We start from the raw sequence: 18,040 nt of genomic DNA on the forward strand, positions 1-18,040 counted from the left end.
ACGCATTTAACGGTGATTCACAGGTTTTCAAGCCTTTTCTCCCATTCACTTCAATGGGAGACGAAGGCTGTAACACCTGTGAATCGCCGCCACCCCGACCGTTCATCTATTTTTACATTTTTGGGGACTGGAAAACCCCTTTAACTCCACCAATACATTGTATTAAGAGAGAGTTGATCCATTTAGCTCACAGAAGAATGTCTGGACCCGATACAATCCCCTGGCTGTAAAACCATGAATGTTTTTATTCACGGACCGCAAACAAACTTGGTGAGGAATTGAAACGCTAACTATTAGAAAGTTGCAGAACTTTTCATTATATAGTGATTAAGATTTATTCACATAACTGGAAAAAAAAAATCTGTAAAAAGGGGTGAAATGAGCCGCCAATCTCCAGCGCGCCCTCACGTCTCCTCATCGGTGTTGTCATGGTCTCCGCACTATTTTTGCAGCATTATGATGTGTCCCCTCAGGTCCTCCGGTGGTGGGAGATTTGTTCCTGGAAGTGATTCGAGCTTTTTACGCCTACTGCAGAGATGCCCTGGGGACAGATCTAAAGCTGAGCTATGCCCAGACTGGCAGCCAACTCATAAGGTATTGATAGCAATGCAGATATTTACCCAAATGAAGGTCTTTGGGCAGTGACTCTACATCATATTATCCATAGAGATGCTGCGGAGTGCCACTATAGCCTTATATATCCAGATCCTCACGCCTCACCTTAGGTTTCCTCCCATGGAATAATTTGAGTACTAATTATGATCCAGCCAATTACCGCACCAAGTCTATAACTTGACACGTGGCTTATTTTCTTATAATACAAGGCCATAGATATTTCCCATTGATATGACGGATCTTCTGTGAATAAAGTGCAGAAAAATCGACCCCGGTGAGTGCCGCATTTTCTTTGTTACACTGTTGAATTTTTTGCGGACTTCATGCTGAACGCCACCCGTCTTATCAAAACAACGTTATCGGCCATGTGGCGCTACATGGGCACTTCTTATGTCTTCCTGCAGAAGCCGTTCATCCCGGAAAGTTCCTACTCCTGTGTTAACCACTGACTGACATGTAGAGCTGACTCTCTCTATAAAAGAGGCTCTTCAGCAGTTGAAGTGTATGTTATACAGTTTTGCGTCCCTGTTGCAAAACAATGTAATACCTCAGCTGCTGCAGAACATCATAATAGACACCAAAGCTGCTGCAGAACATCATAATAGACACCAAAGCTGCTGCAGTACATCATAATACACACCTCAGCTGCTGCAGAACATCATAATACACACCTCAGCTGCTGCAGAACATCATAATATACACCTCAGCTGCGGCAGAACATCATAATACACACATCAGCTGCTGCAGAACATCATAATATACACCTCAGCTGCTGCAGAACATCATAATACACTCCTCAGCTACTGCAGAACATCATAATACACTCATCTGCTGCAGAACATCATAATACACTCAGCTGCTGCAGAACATCATAATACACACCTCAGCTGCTGCAGAACTTCATAACATACCTCAGCTTCTGCAGAACATCATAATACACACCTCAGCTGCTGCAGAACATCATAATACACACCTCAGCTGCTGCAGATCATTATACACTCCTCAGCTGCTGCAGAACATCATAATACACACTTCAGCTGCTGCAGAACATCATAATACACACCTCAGCTGCTGCAGAACATCATAATACACACCTCAGCTGCTGCAGAACATCATAATACACACCTCAGCTGCTGCAGAACATCATAATACACACCTCAGCTGCTGCAGAACATCATAATACACACCTCAGCTGCTGCAGAACATCATAATACACACCTCAGCTGCTGCAGAACATCATAATACGCACCTCAGCTGTTGCAGAACATCATAATACGCACCTCAGCTGCTGCAGAACATCATAATACACACCTCAGCTGCTGCAGAACATCATAATACACACCTCAGCTGTTGCAAATCTTTTTTGAAAATTATGAGAGATTCTCAAACCAATCAATGGTGGACAGGAATCTCCCCGGTTTTCGGCTGCCCGGCAGGTACTTGTGAATGCTTTTTTTATACTTTACCTGTACTTGAAAACAGCAAAGTGGTGTAAACAGAACCAGTTGCGGCCATGTGCTGCCTCGTCCGGCTCTCCCAAAAATTATTCAAAAATAGAAGTAAGATTGTGGGATGTAAAATATGAATTGTAATGCTAATTTACTAAAAAAAAAACACCAAATATTACGAGAGAGTGAAAGTCGCACCCGATCACCGGACGGAACTGCAAACAAACCAGAAAAAAACGTCAGGAAAGGTAACATTCCTAGACCAAAAAAACCCACTGAGTGTACATCCGGTGCCCCCAGGTTATGCAACAGAACCTGAAAAAGTATAAGGGAACCAGCATCCTATTAGGGAGACCTTTTGTTACAGGTGTCCAGTCCAGTGTCAAGTCCCGGGGATGTAAGCCTCAAGGTTAGGTCCTCCAAATCTAGCCGAAAGTTGGACCTGTAACCTCTCCCTATGCTCCTGAAAAGTGCTCCCGCCCTGACAAGGGCAGTGCCCAAATTGGCCCTGGCACTACCCTATGTACATTTCGTCCTGGGGACACTGGGACTCCTCAGGTGGACTTAAAGAGTCTCTGTCACCACATTATAAGTGGCCTATATTGTACATGATGTGATCGGCGCTGTAATGTAGATTACAGCAGCGTCAAATCTATATCACTATGTGCAGCCACATAAAAACACTATAACGTTACTGCCGTGTCCGGACTATGAATATACATTACCTCCAGCCAGGACGGGATGTGTATTCCGAATCCTGACCACTTCTGTAGCGTCTCTGTGAGATTTACAGCAAGGCAAGCGTAGTTTAATGTAACCTGTCATTTCAAACGAGATTACGCTTGCCTTGCTGTAAATCTCACAGAGACGCTACAGAAGTGGTCAGGATTCTGAATAGACATCCTGTCCTGGCTGGAGGTAATGTATATTCATTGTCCGGACACATGAGTAGCGTTATAGTGTGTTTATGTGGCTGCACATAGTGATATAACTATATCGCTACCTGCTGTGTAAATGAATGCAGAGAAGTGTATGACGCTGATTGGTCAGCGTCATACACTCCTCTGTACAACGCCCACTTGGTCATATAGTAAAACACGCCCAGTTGTTTATTAAGAAACTCATTAGCATAAATCTAATATAATTCATAACTCCGTCAAAAATGATGCATGCAAAATCTGCATAAAATCTGCACTGTGGGAACCCAACCTTATACTTTTTCAGGTTTTGTTTCATAACCTGAGGGTATGTGATATGCAGTGATGCATTAAGTAGACCATAGGCCCTGGGCTGTTCCATAGGCCACCCTTCTCCACCGCCACCTGCCGTTCTGTGCTAAGAGCCCCCTGTAGATAGCGCCACACTCACCTGACCCTGTTCCCGCACAGTATTCTGAAGCGATGCAAGCCTGGTCTCTTCTGACCAGTCCTCAAACTGCAGGGGGCGATGCAGGCGGGATGGGAACCCCGATGGCTTCCTTGCCTCGTCACCGCTGTCAATTGGATCTGCATCCAAAGGATATGGATACAAATGAGTCCTATTGTGTTTTTATTTTTTGGGCAGCCATGGGCCCCCCGGGAGGATCGGGCCCCGGGCAGCCGTGCTAAACGGACCTATGGGGATCTGGTACTGCTGATGTGGACTCGGTGCCTCTACATGTATGCAGTAGGTTGGGTTTTTTTGGTCCAGGAATTTTCAATTTCTGGTAATATTTTGTGGCTTTTAGTAAATTATCATTAACGTTCTGTTCTATATCCCCCGGTTTTGCAACTTTTTTTTTTTTTTTTTTTCTTCATTACCTGTACTTGCCAGGTGGTGGATATTTGCATGGCAGTTCATGCAGTTATTGCTGGGTGGTGATCGCCCGTGCAGCGCACACAACCGCTACAGGTGCGGGCACTATTACTCTGTGTCAGAACACACAGTGCATCACAGAGGTCAGAGTGCCCATGCCGACACCTGTTCACCGCGGAAAACACCTACGTGAGCATCAGAACTGGACCATGAAGTAATGGAAGAAGGCGGCCCGGTCTGATGAGTCACCTCCACCTCCCATTGAAATCAATGGGAGTCAACTTCGGTCGTTTTTTAAACCGCAGCAAAAAAAAACTCTGTGTGAACAGGGCCTTACAGTCCAGAGCTGCAGGAAACGGCAAGCTTGTTGTCAGAGACGCTCCTAACAGTTCAGCTGAGATTCTATAACGCAGGGGGGCCGTTCATTCTTCCTATATCACATTACTATACCGCGTGTGGTGTAACGGTGACGCTTGTTAAGGATCGCACTATTGGCCGTGTTTTTTTTTTTTTTTTTACCATATTTACTGTCTTCTGTTTTTCAGTGCAATTAAAGAAAATAAAACGGCGTCTGAAATCGTAAAAACAGTCAATCTCTTCATCACCTCCCTCAGCTCGGACTTTCTGTGGGATTATATGACTTTGTGCTTTGAGAACAGCTTTAGGTATGTCCGCCATAAGGGAAAGGCGTCTCATTGCATCTGCCAACGCTTACACTCTAGATATCAGATATTTATCTCCATGTGCTCATTTCTACCCCAAAATGGAAAATCTTTGACATGCCACCATTTTTTTTTTATTCTCTTTTTACAGAAAAAATGGGGACTCTGGTGACACCAAATATGTAGGGCGATATCCTCGTGTGTCTGAGGTCTGCACTCTCCTCGTCTTTCTTCTTGATGTCATTCCTCTGGTAAGGAGATTCACATACCTTAAAGTGAATGTTCACCTTTGGCCACCAATTTTTTTTTTACCCTAAATGGGCTCTACATTTTGTGCTGATTCGTTTCCCATTATGCTTTTATAGCAGTCGGAGGTGTTTTTCTGTTCCGGAGCCTCAAATCCCCTCTATAGGCATAAACATAAATGATACAATTCTGTCTGACTGCAGCCACCACTAGGGGGAGCTCCCTGCATGCTGTTTATACATTGAACTCGATATTAAAACCATATGCAGTATGATAAACGCCTGGTTAATGGGGTATATGAAAATGGGTTTTGTAAACTAGACAACTCCTATAAGTTCAATGTATAATGTTAAAATCTAACTCTGCCTCTGCAGGGGATTTGGAGCTCTGTTTAAAAAAAACACCGCTCTGACCACTGTACTGATGTATTAGGAAATTAAGCAGCACAGATTTTTGGGCCTTAAAGGGTAACTAAACGTTCAAAAATCTTTTGACTTGTCAGAATTTTTGATTGGTGGGGGTCCGAGCATTGAGACCCCCACCGATCGATAAAACGAAGCGGCAGAAGCGCTCTCGGTTGAGCGCTGTGCCACTTTGTTCCTGAACAGCTTTCCTCGGAAATCCGAACAAGCGGTGTACGGACTCATGGATTTTTTTTCTATTGAGCCCGTACACCGTTCCCGAGGAAAGCGGATTAGAGACTAAGCGGCACAGCGCTCACCCGAGAGCGCTTCTGCCACTTCTTTTTATCGATTGGTGGCGGTCTCAGTGCTCGGACCCCCACCGATCGAAACTTCTGACATGTCACAATAGCATGTCAAAAGTTTTTCAAAAGTTTAGTTACACTTTATAACTACACGGTTTTAAAAGGTGGACGTTCACTTTAAAGGATGTCCCATATTATGCAAATAAAACGTAAAGTTTTTTTTATGCTAATAATGCTGCTGACAGTCCATACAAAACTTTACCATTCACTGAAACAGGAGGATTTAGAGCAGGGGTCTCAAACTCGGCCGGGTAAGTGGGCCACATATAGAAAAAATTAGAAGTTGACGGGCCGCATTTCAACAATCCAGTTTAAGTGTCGCTAAATGCAGTCCGGCGGCTCAGTTGGCAGCGTTTGGCAGACACACAAATGTCAAGAATGGGCAGCCCCTTTTAAGATCGTGCCACAGAGCCCTCGGTAGGTAATGCCACAGTGCCCTCGGTAGTTGGTGCCACAGTGCCCCCCGGTAGTTGGTGCCACAGTGCCCCCCCGGTAGTTGGTGCCACAGTGCCCCCCCACGGTAGATGCTGCCACAGTGCCCCCCCCCCGGTAGATGCTGCCACAGTGCCCCCCCCCCCGGTAGATGCTGCCACAGTGCCCCCCCCCGGTAGATGCTGCCACAGTGCCCCCCCCCCCCGGTAGATGCTGCCACAGTGCCCCCCCCGGTAGATGCTGCCACAGTGCCCCCCCCCCCGGTAGATGCTGCCACAGTGCCCCCCCCCGGTAGATGCTGCCACAGTGCCCCCCCCCCGGTAAATGCTGCCACAGTGCCCCCCCCCGGTAGATGCTGCCACAGTGCCCCCCCCGGTAGATGCTGCCACAGTGCCCCCCCCCGGTAGATGCTGCCACAGTGCCCCCCCCCCGGTAGATGCTGCCACAGTGCCCCCCCCCGGTAGATGCTGCCACAGTGCCCCCCCCCCGGTAGATGCTGCCACAGTGCCCCCCCCGGTAGATGCTGCCACAGTGCCCCCCCCGGTAGATGCTGCCACAGTGCCCCCCCCCCCGGTAGATGCTGCCACAGTGCCCCCCCCCCCGGTAGATGCTGCCACAGTGCCCCCCCCCCGGTAGATGCTGCCACAGTGCCACCCCCCCGGTAGATGCTGCCACAGTGCCCCCCCCCCCCGGTAGATGCTGCCACAGTGCCCCCCCCCTCGGTAGATGCTGCCACAGTGCCCCCCCCCTCGGTAGATGCTGCCACAGTGCCCCCCCCCCTCGGTAGATGCTGCCACAGTGCCCCCCCCTCAGTAGATGCTGCCACAGTGCCCCCCCCCCCCCCGGTAGATGCTGCCACAGTGCCATATATAGACCATGATGTCAGGGGCTTGCCCAGAGCTGGAGTCCCCGGAGCAGAGCCGCTTCTAGCACTCTGCCTGGGACTCCGGCTGTGCTTCTGACATCCCTGTCCAGCCCTGGGTAAGCCCTAGACATCGCTGTCCATATGTGGACAGCGATGTCAGAGGATTCCACAAAGTACCGGAGCAGAGCCTATATTGGCACTCTGCCCGGGACTCCGCCTGGGGAAGACCCTGACAACATTGTCCATATATGGACAGCGATGTCAGGGAATTCCACAGAGTCCCGGAGCAGAGCCTGTACTAGCGGCTCTGTGTCCCGCGGCCCGCAGGTGACTGCCTCAGGGGCCGCATGCGGGCCGCGTGCTTGAGACGCCTGATTTAGAGGATTGAGATTTTATTATGGAAAATGAGTTTAATTATAAAGTTCGGATTATAATTGAATTAGTTAACCGAGGCTTTTATACATTTGTGTTGTATTTTCTTGCTACAAAACTCTAAAACAGTCGAGCAGAAAGACAAAGACTGAGTGACCGTTTCCACTACTTCTGCCCTTTTTATTTGTTCTGTTTTTTACTTCTTATTAGTTCTTGTTGTATTGTACAGCGATAATTTTCTGATCTTAATGTTTTTTTTCTTTGTCCTTGTCAGGAACTCTATTCGGAAGTCCAGACTCAGTACCTACCTCAGATGCTCAGCTACATGGCTCAGGCTCTGTCTGACAACATGGACGCGCTCAGCCTGCCGGAGCTGACACAGGCGCTGAAAACCTGTTTCAAAGTCCTCAGTAAAGTGCAGATGCCTCCAGCTTACCTCGACATGGAATCTGTGAGCCCGGGCAGTGTAAGCCGTTTATTCGAATGAAATAATTATTACTAATTTCAAGGGTTAATTATTTCATCTATTACTATTTTATAATACACCGTTTTCTTTAAAAAAAAGTTTTCTGGGACTTGCCCATTATTGCCAAATCCCCATCAACCTGGATTTCATCATAGATACCACTTCTATTTTTCCTGGTGACATAAAATTATTTTTTTATTGCGGATGGGCGAATACTGATGACACACAGACGCACTACGGAAGGTTTTTGTGGAAAAATGGACCGCGGCTTGCAGTGTCGACGCTCAAAAAATGATAGAACATGTCCTATTTTTGGGCGTAATTATGGCACGGACATGCCCAAAGAAGTCTATGGGAGCTTCCGTAAATACGGACGGCTACGGTTGTACATCCGTAAACCGTCCGTATTTACGGAAACGTTGCTAAGCAACATGTTGGTGACCTCATTTGTAGCCTTGCATTTTTTATATTTGTATATACGGATAAAATACGGACAGCATTTCGGGATAGAAGGAAATACGGTCGTGTGCGTTGTGCCTCAGGGTAAGTTCACAAAGGATGTATACGCTGTGTAAAGCTACACAGCGTATTCGCCCTGGCGGCCGCAGGGAATTCCGGCCGAAAAAACGTACCAAATTGTGGCGCAATTTTTCTGCCGGAATGTCCGCTGCGGAAAACAGAAGGGGTAGAAAAAAACGTGCATACTTACCCTCTGACGTCTTGCAGCCCGGCCTCCTGGGATGGCGTTTCATCCCTTGTGACGCTGCAACGGTCACATGGGATGAAACGTCATCCCAGGAGGCCGGCCTGGACGAAGAAGCAGAGCATTCTGGGTAAAAAAACAACAAAAAACATTCCCTGAGTTGCGATTTTTGCTGGGGAATCACACCTTTTCCACCGCAAAAAATGATTGAGATTCTAATAATAATGCTTTTGCTTTTTTTTTTGTAAAATCTCCCATTCCCTACTTTATTCTTTGCTCATTAAACAATTCCTTTCTTATTGTAGAGTCCGTCGAAAGAGTCATTGAAACTAAAAATAAACAGGGAAACCGAGGAGGAGGTGGCAGAAGATCCAATATTCCCTCCATTAAAATCAGAAGACAGTGGAATTGGCCTGAGTGCTTCATCCCCGGAGCTGTCTGGATACATGCGCATGCCCAAAGTGTGCCCAGAAAAGGGTGACGTCTGGAAGAAGGGAGGCAACGTACAGAAGACGCTGCACTGTATACAGGATCTAGTGGCCAATTTTGCCAGCAAGCATCTGTTCGGTTTACAATTGCAGACGCAGAGCGATGGAGCCGGTTCCGAAATAAAGGAGGGAACGGTAAAGAGAAAGGGGCATTGGGAGCCCAAACAGATCACGGTGCCGCAGTTCAAGCAGATGCTGGCGGATTTCTTTACTCCACGGCCTCCAATGTCGAAACAGAAAAATGATAAGATTGAATATTCTCCAGCCGGCAGCCCAAGTAGGAAAGTTCATAAAGGGTCCGACGAGGAGTGGGACATTGACCGCTTCATCCAGAACATGGGGCAGATGTCTGAGGACTGCAGGGAGGCCTTTGCCGCCGCGTGCCACTTTCTGCTGGATTGTGCCACCTTTCCGGTCTATCTGTCAGGAGAAGAGATGGAACAATTATACTCCTCTCTATTCCAAGTCCCCGGTGAGTGGGGTTAAAGTCATATTATTCCAAGTCCGTGTCGCAGGCCATTTCTAAAGGAAAGCTCCTCTATTGCAGAAGCTGGTTTACAACATCCCACGGATTAATTCTAGATATAATGTTGAATATCTTTGCAGAAACTTTTGCTCTAATTCTCATGTCTCTTTCCATTCAGACAGGAAGCTAATTTCATAATTCTGGATTCCAGAGAGCAGTGCATTATGGGACCTCTGTTTCACAGTTAGGGCACGTTCACACAAAGTCTTTAGCAGGCAGAAAGAAAAAAAAGTTTTAACGTTTTTTTTTTTTTGCTGCGTTTTTTTGCCCGCGGCTGTTGCATCTAATGCAAGTTCCGCGGGCAAGAAATGCAACAAAAGAACACTTTGGGTTTTTTCTGCCTCCCATTGATTTCAATGGGAGGTCAGAGGCGACAACTGCTGGAAGGAAGAACATGGCGTTTTTGTGTTTTTCCCTGAGCGTCCGAAAGCCGTCTGGGGAAAAAAAATGCCTCTGCTGCCATTGAAATCAAAGGGGGGCGACTTGGGATTTTTTTTGGCAATTCCGAAGCGGTTTCCACGTCAAAATCAGCGCCAAAAAAACTCTGTGTGAACTGACCCTTAGGGTATGTTCACACTGTCGGGATTCGCACTAGGCAAATTTGCTGTTGATTTTTAGGATAATACCCAACTGGAACACAAATTTCTCACGCGGATTGGCATGGTGATCCGCACACGATTAGCTTTATTGCAATTCAATGGAGCTAATCCACGACTAATCAGCACACAATCCACCACAATAATGAACGTGCCGTGGACGTTGAAATCTGCACATTTTTCCGGGAGCATGCGATCGGGGCAGAAAATACCCAATTTTCTTGCATTGTGATCAGAACACCAATGGGCGTGGTTACCGTGTAAAAATGGCCTTAAAGGCTATGTACGCCTTTAGATAATGTTTTTTTAATAATAAAAATATGTACCCGTGTGATTGGTGCAACTTTGTAATTACTTTTTATTAAAAATGAGTTTTACTTTTTGAGATACAGCTGCTTTGTATCCTGTACACAGAGCAGCTGTATCTTGCGTTGAGTCCTGCATCCGTCAGTTCAGCGGGACTGACGGGTTCAGTGTCAGCGGGTCCTGCGTGTCTTTGAGCCGCAGGATCTACCGGTTATCGATCACATCTAAGTTATGAGCTTGTGATCGCTAACAGATCATGCAGGACCCGCTGTCACTGAACCCGTCAGTCCCGCTGACCTGACGGATACAGGTTTGAGCGCTAGATACAGCTGCTCTGTGTACAGGATACAAAACAGCTGTATCTCAAAAAGTAAAAATAATTTTTAATAAAAAGTAATTAGAAAGTTGCACCAAACACACGGATACACATTTATATATATATATATATGTCAGATAATCTCCGACACGACTGGGTGGAGGTCCGAGTGTGCTCTTCCCATATACTATAATGCACAATGACTATGCATGTGCAGAAAACTCTGGTCCTTTCCTCCCCTCGGTGTACGATAGGACCTCCTATGTATATGTCATAAATGTGAATGGATGGAATATACCTTTAAGAATTCTGACCAGCTATTTCAAGGTTAAATCTGCACATGGGAAAACTGGTGACTTCCAATATGGCCGCCGTTCTGCGATTATATCCGTTGGGGATGTATCTCATTTTGCAATGACGCAGTAACATAATTGTTAAACGCCGGATCCCTCTGATTTGTTCCAGGATCCAGTGATGCCGGCTTCCCCCTGTGGTTCAAGTCCTTGATGACGGTCTGCTGTTGTGTGAGGGATTGTTACATACAGAACGTAGCCATTTCCACTCTTTTGGAAGTTGTTAATCATTCACAGTCCCTGTCGCTGGTCATGGATGACAGAATGAAGCGGTCAAAGATGGCCGACTACAGCGCAGTCTTTGGGAAGTTGCAGATGGTCACCGTTCCACCCGTCTCTCCGGGAGTTCTCAAACTTATTGCCGAAAAGACGGACTTCTACCCAGTAAGTGTCCTAGAAGTAACAAAGTATTTTGTACAAATTGTTAATAAAAATCAGAGTACGCTTTTGCAGCTTTTTTTTTTTTAATTGCACTGATTCATCTTAATAAAAAGCGAAGCAAATAGTTTTTAAAAATCTACCGTTTCTGGTATAAAGCTCCTATGCCGACCTATGTGTCTCCATGGTTATAGACTAGTAACAAACCGTGTGCATTCATGTGTTATGGTGATTCCCTGTGTACCCTGTAGGTTCGCAATCAGAGAGAGCGCGGGAGGGGGGGGGATGGATCAGACTACACAGCGTCTGTATGTAGTCTGTAACTATGGGGACACATAGGTCTGCATGGGAGCTGTATATACAAAACGGTAGAATATTGTTTGAAACTGTTTGCTAAGCTGCTTCAGGGGAGTAGTAAGGGAGATGGATGGAACAGAGTAACACCTGACCGCAGGATCAGACTACACAGGGTTTGTTTGTAGTCGCTAATCATAGAGACACATTGGTCTGCATGGGAGCTGTAGACCCAAAACTGTAGGAGTTAATTAAGCAATTTTTTATGAATACTTTTTTTTTTCTTGCCATGTACACATTCTTGTATCTGAAATCTAACCGTCACTACATAAAACCTACTGTAAAGTCAGTGAACATGAGTAGAAGGTATAAAATCTAAAAAAAAGAACAAGACCTATGTGTTTCCATGGTTATAGACTACAAACAAACCATGTCCAGTCTGATCCTGAAGTTATATGTTACTCCACACCCCCTGTTTCTCTTCTTGCTAACATACAGGGTACAAGGGGAATCTGACTACACAGCATCTGAATGTAGTCTGTAACCATGGTGACACATAGGTCTGCATGGGAGCTGTAGACACAAAACCGTAGGAGTTTATTAATGAAGACTATTTGCAAAGTTGCTTCGTTTTTTTTATTAGTACAATTTTTTGCCAAAGTTTACACGGGAACGGTAGCTGAAATCTAACCGTCGCGTCACTACGTAAAATCTACCGTAAAGCCAGTGAACGTGAGCAGAATGTAGAAAATCTTCGTTACAAAGAAAGTACAGTGATAGTAACGACCTCCTCTTCACCAGAGAGTCGCTCACGTGCTGTGGAACCAGCTGAATATGGAAACCAGAGAACATCACATCACCTGCGTGGAGCTGTTCTACAGACTGCACTGCCTGGCACCTTCTGCCAATATCTGCGAGGAGATCATCTGCCAGACCCTTCTAGACAATGATAAGGTAAGGCAGGTCTGTGCCTCTGTGTGACATCCTTGTGGCTGTCACATGTACAGATGTAGCAGAGCCCAGATTGTCATTTCGCAAGTGGGTTTGCACAGGACTGCAGGTAAGTCTACTCCATTGTTATAACTCGGGTGACGGTCTATGCCGAGTGACACCGCTAAAGTAACATGCAGTGTCCACAGCCGATGGAGGCTCATACTGATGTGTTGTCTTGGGGGGGCAGAAGTCTTCTTCACCCCCCCTCTCCCTTTCCCATTCGCTCCAAATGCAATGGAAATAAACGGCAATGTATAAGATCTGCCTCATACGATCTTTTTAGCCAGGCACCGACAAGTTATATCGGGTGAGGCCGAAATTGTCCGACGGTTTAGAAAATGTTTTATCTCCTGTCCTTTACCCCGCAGGTGATCAGGCTGGAGGCGCTCTTCCGGTTTTCTGTGATTTGGCATCTGACCAGGGAGATACAAGGCAGCCGCGTCACGTCACATAACAGATCCTTCGATAGGTGAAAGAGATAATTTGCTAAACGTGAAACTCCTCCTGAAACATTCAGGCTGGGTTCACACGACCATGTTACGTCCGTAATGGACGGAACGTATTTCGGCCGCAAGTCCCGGCCGAACACAGTGCAGGGAGCCGGGCTCCTAGCATCATAGTTATGTACGATGCTAGGAGTCCCTGCCTCGCTACGGGACAGTAGTTCCACGGAGAGGCAGGGACTCCTAGTGTCGTACATAACAATGATGCTAGGAGCCCGGCTCCCTGCACTGTGTTCGGTCCGGGACTTGCGGCCGAAATACGTTCCGTCCATTACGGAGGTAACATGCTCGTGTGAACCCAGCCTCAGGGTGGCGTTGCTGTGACTCTACGCAGCTTCATTACCCAGCCCTTGCTTCTTGCAGGTCACTTTTCGTGGTTCTGGACAGTTTGAATTGTACAGATGGGGCCATCGGTGCCGCTGCCCAGGGCTGGTTGGTACGTGCACTCTCTTTAAATGATGTCGCCCGGATCCTGGAACCCGTCTTGTTACTTCTGCTGCATCCTAGGACCCAAAGGACTTCAATTCAGTGCATTAAGCAGAAAAACTCCTCCGGTACAACAGACGCTTCTCACTTATTGCTTCATTTTCATTGTGTCTTCATAACAAAAATGGCATTTTACAGTATGTTTTATGCATCTTTATCTGCATTTTCTCTCTTTACTGTATTAGGGTCCTTTTACACCTGCTCATTTTGGCCGTAACAATGAGCGCCGGTCAGCGTGACCGCTCGTTGATTGGCTCTCGTTTGCTCCTTTCACAAGGAGCTAGTATCAGTAATGTATGAGGGCGAGCAGACATTTCTATCATGTTTATACAGGGAGACGTGCTGCCGATCATTAACGATAATATTTTCTACTGCGGAAACTACGGAGCGTTTGCTTGTTTATCGGCTGATCGTTGCGCTGTTTACACATACGATAATTGACCCGTGTAAAAGGGCCCTTAGTCGTATTACACGGCCCGTGGGCCATGTAAATGAGCGCTAATCAACAAAGCAACTCGTTGATCGGCGCTCGTTTGCTCCTTCCATACGGAGCAATGATTGCTTATGTATAGGGAAGGGCGCTCGTTCCCATAGTTTTTCATCATGTTGGCAGCGCATCTCCCCCTTTTGCCCGATAATTGGCCCGTGTAATCGTGCCTTTAGTCACACATTTCGTTTTAAGGCTGACAACCATTTATTGCTCTTTTAGCTCATATTGAGATCGTAGCGGGCAGCCTTGATTTCAGTGGGCACTGTGTAAAGCGTCGCTTTCCATGCAGGCAATAGTAACTGATCGCAAGTGTCCCAGCAGTTGGATCATTTATCAATTCCTGCTATTACTTTGCACTGGCAGACAAATCTCAGAGGGGTTACAAAAAACAGACCAGACCTCTACTTTAATAACCCTTGAAGTATAATTCCTTATTTAGGGTATGTTCACACGGCCTATTTACGGACGTAATTCGGGCGTGTTTTCCCCCGAATTACGTCCGAAAATAGCGCCTCAATAGCGCTGACAAACATCTGCCCATTGAAAGCAATGGGCAGACGTTTGTCTGTTCACACGAGGCGTAATTTACGCGCCGCTGTCAAATTACGGCGCGTAAATAGACGCCCACGTCAAAGAAGTGACCTGTCACTTCTTTGGCTGTAATTGGAGCCGTTATTCATTGACTCCAATGAATAGCAGCGCCAATTACGTCCGTAATTGACGCGGCGTTCAAGCGCCTGCACATGCCGTTACGGCTGAAATTACGGGGATGTTTTCAGGCTGAAACATCCCCGTAATTTCAGCCGTTACGGACGCCCTCGTGTGAACATACCCTCACATATCGACACTTCACTTTCTGCACCATATGTTATGTTGGTCACGCAATGGGAATTTCACCAACCAAAGGGGTCACGGGCCAGAAAAACATGACTATCCTGTGATTACCATTTTGTAGTGCCCCTCAATTTTGCACTCCTTGTTAAAAGCAAGACATCCAGTGATGAGAAGATTAGGTTTTTAGGTAATATCGCCAGGGGGGCTGCTGCCTGGTTTTACAGAAAAAGGCCAATCTTACTGATACGAAAGCACCAGACAAGCCACAATGTTATACGAGGGACGTCGCCAGGGGTGTAAGCAGAGTTCACGGGCCCTATGGCAGAATGTGATGGGCCCCCACCACCTAAAGACAGGAAAATTAAACAGTAGAAACCACCACAAAAGAAAATATGTTCTTGCATCGGAGGGTGCCCCTTCAACCTGTATGCACGACTGGAGCCGGAGTTCCAGGGTGAATATCTCTGTGGCAGATGTGAGCATGTTGTTCACCTGGAAGCTCGTATTAGAGATCTGGAGGAGCAGAATGCAACACTGAGGAGGATAGACAATTTTGAGCGGAGCTTGCTGCTCACAGAGCATGCAGTTAGTGGGTTACAACTGGAGGGTGAAGACATGGGTGAGCAGGATCAGGTAAGTAGCTGGGTTAATGTAGTTAGGGGCAGTAGAAAGGGGTCAAAGACAAGGAAGGCCGATCCGGTTTCTGACATTCCAGGCAAAATTGCCAAGTTGGGTGATGATGCGAGGGTGTCAGTCTCAGAAAAGGCAGCCCTAGTGGATACTGATCTCCCTAACAGCCGGGAGAACAGCCCAGCTAGTAGTCGGCGGGATGGTAATGCAGGTAAGCCAAGACAATTGATAGTCGTAGGGGATTCTATAATCAGGAAGACGGATAGAATAATTTGTCGCCAAGACCACCTCAACCGAATGGTTTGCTGTCTCCCTGGTGCCAGGGTTCGGCATGTGGTGGAACGGGTGGACAAATTGCTGGGAGGGGCTGGTGATGATCCAGCTGTCGTGGTCCATGTCGGTACCAACGACAGAATAAATGGTAGGTGGAGGAGCCTTAAGAATAATTTTAAAGAACTAGGCTACAAACTGAAGGGAAGGACCTCCAAGGTTGTATTCTCAGGAATACTGCCTGTGCCATGCGCATCACAGGAAAGACAGCGGGAGCTCAGGGAGTTAAATGCATGGCTAAAGTCTTGGTGTAGAGGAGAAGGATTTGGGTTCCTAGAGCACTGGGCTGACTTTTCATTGGGGTACAAACTGTATTCTGCAGATGATTTGCACCTAAATGGAAGAGGGTCCGCTGTGCTGGGGGAGAGAATTCTAGCTGGGGTGGCGGAGTATTTAAACTAGGGCTGAGGAGGGAGGTCAATGTAGAAAAAAAAGGGGTAGCCAGGTTAGAGAGGGGTCAGACTATATTGGTGGGGGGAGAAACAGAATGTGGGGAGAGGACTGGACAACAGGATAAGGAGATCCTTTCGTTACAAAACATCAGTGTAAATAAAAAGGCCCGATTAATGTCAAATCACATTTCTGATAATAAAAGTGAAAAACTGACAGGCAAGTTAAAGTGTATGTTCACAAATGCCAGAAGTCTAGCAAGCAAAATGGGGGAGCTGGAGGCCTTGATACTGGAAGAAAATATAGATATAGTTGGTGTTGCTGAAACATGGCTGGACTCTTCACATGACTGGGCTGTAAATCTACAGGGTTTTACACTTTTTCGGAAAGACAGGACAAATAGGAAAGGTGGTGGTGTATGTCTGTATGTGAGAAGTGATATGAAGGCGAGTGTGAAAGAGACAATAGTGGGTGAAGACTGTGAGGAGGTTGAAACCTTGTGGGTGGAACTAGAAAGGGAGGTAAACACTGAAAAAATTACTTTTGGTGTAATCTATAGACCCCCCAATATAACTGAGGAGATGGAAGGTCAGATATATAAACAGATGGAGCGGGCTGCACAGGCAGGTACTGTAGTGATAATGGGAGATTTTAATTTCCAGGATATTAATTGGTGTCATGGTTCGGCTTCAACTGCAAAGGGGAGACATTTCCTCAACCTGTTACAGGAAAATTTTATGGGCCAGTTTGTGGAAGACCCGACTAGAGGTGAAGCTCTGTTGGATCTGGTCATTTCTAATAATGCAGATCTTGTTGGGAATGTCAATGTTCGTGAAAACCTCGGTAACAGTGATCATAATATAGTTACATTTTACCTATACTGTAAAAAACAAACACAGGCTGGGAGGGCAAAAACATTTAATTTTAAGAAAGCCAATTTCCCCAGGATGAGGGCTGCAATTCAGGATATAGACTGGGAAGAACTAATGTCAAATAATGGAACAAATGATAAATGGGAGATTTTCACATCTACTTTGAGTTATTATAGTGCAAAATTTATTCCTATAGGTAACAAGTATAAACGACTCAAATTAAACCCCACATGGCTTACACCTTCTGTGAAAGGGGCAATACATGACAAAAAAAGGGCATTTAAAAAATACAAATCTGAGGGTACAGCTGTAGCCTTTGTAAAATATAAGGAGCTTAATAAAATCTGTAAAAATGTAATAAAATTAGCAAAAATACAAAATGAAAGGCAGGTGGCCAAGGATAGTAAAACAAATCCCAAAAAATTCTTCAAGCATATAAATGCAAAAAAGCCAAGGTCTGAACATGTAGGACCCCTAGATAATGGTAATGGGGAGTTGATCACAGGGGATCAAGAGAAGGCAGAGTTACTAAATGGGTTCTTTAGCTCTGTATATACAACTGAAGAAAGAGCAGCTGATGTAGCCGGTGCCAGTGCTGTTAATATATCAGTTGATATACTGAATTGGATGAATGTAGAGATGGTCCAAGCTAAATTAAATAAAATAAATGTGCACAAGGCTCCGGGACCAGATGGGTTACACCCTAGAGTTCTTAAAGAGCTTAGTTCAGTTATTTCTGTCCCCCTTTTCATAATATTCAGAGAATCTCTAGTGACTGGTATAGTGCCAAGGGACTGGCGCAGCGCAAATGTGGTGCCTATTTTCAAAAAGGGATCTAGGTCTTCCCCAGGTAATTATAGACCAGTAAGCTTAACATCCATTGTGG

General features: G+C 46.1%; 1 protein-coding gene across 1 annotated transcript in view; it reads left to right on the forward strand.

Annotated features, from left to right (window-relative positions):
- The window catches only part of DOP1B (DOP1 leucine zipper like protein B), a 101,979-nt gene that overhangs the window by 45,488 nt on the left and 38,451 nt on the right, over nt 1-18,040 (forward strand). Inside the window, exons 10-18 of the mRNA XM_075854595.1 lie at nt 474-594; nt 4,403-4,522; nt 4,671-4,770; nt 7,475-7,666; nt 8,675-9,329; nt 11,067-11,338; nt 12,428-12,580; nt 12,988-13,088; nt 13,486-13,676. Of these exons, the coding sequence (XP_075710710.1) occupies nt 474-594; nt 4,403-4,522; nt 4,671-4,770; nt 7,475-7,666; nt 8,675-9,329; nt 11,067-11,338; nt 12,428-12,580; nt 12,988-13,088; nt 13,486-13,676 (1,905 nt within the window). The remainder of the gene's footprint in view (nt 1-473; nt 595-4,402; nt 4,523-4,670; nt 4,771-7,474; nt 7,667-8,674; nt 9,330-11,066; nt 11,339-12,427; nt 12,581-12,987; nt 13,089-13,485; nt 13,677-18,040) is intronic.

This window comes from Rhinoderma darwinii, chromosome 2 (assembly GCF_050947455.1).
Source record: "Rhinoderma darwinii isolate aRhiDar2 chromosome 2, aRhiDar2.hap1, whole genome shotgun sequence".
NCBI lineage: Eukaryota > Metazoa > Chordata > Amphibia > Anura > Rhinodermatidae > Rhinoderma > Rhinoderma darwinii.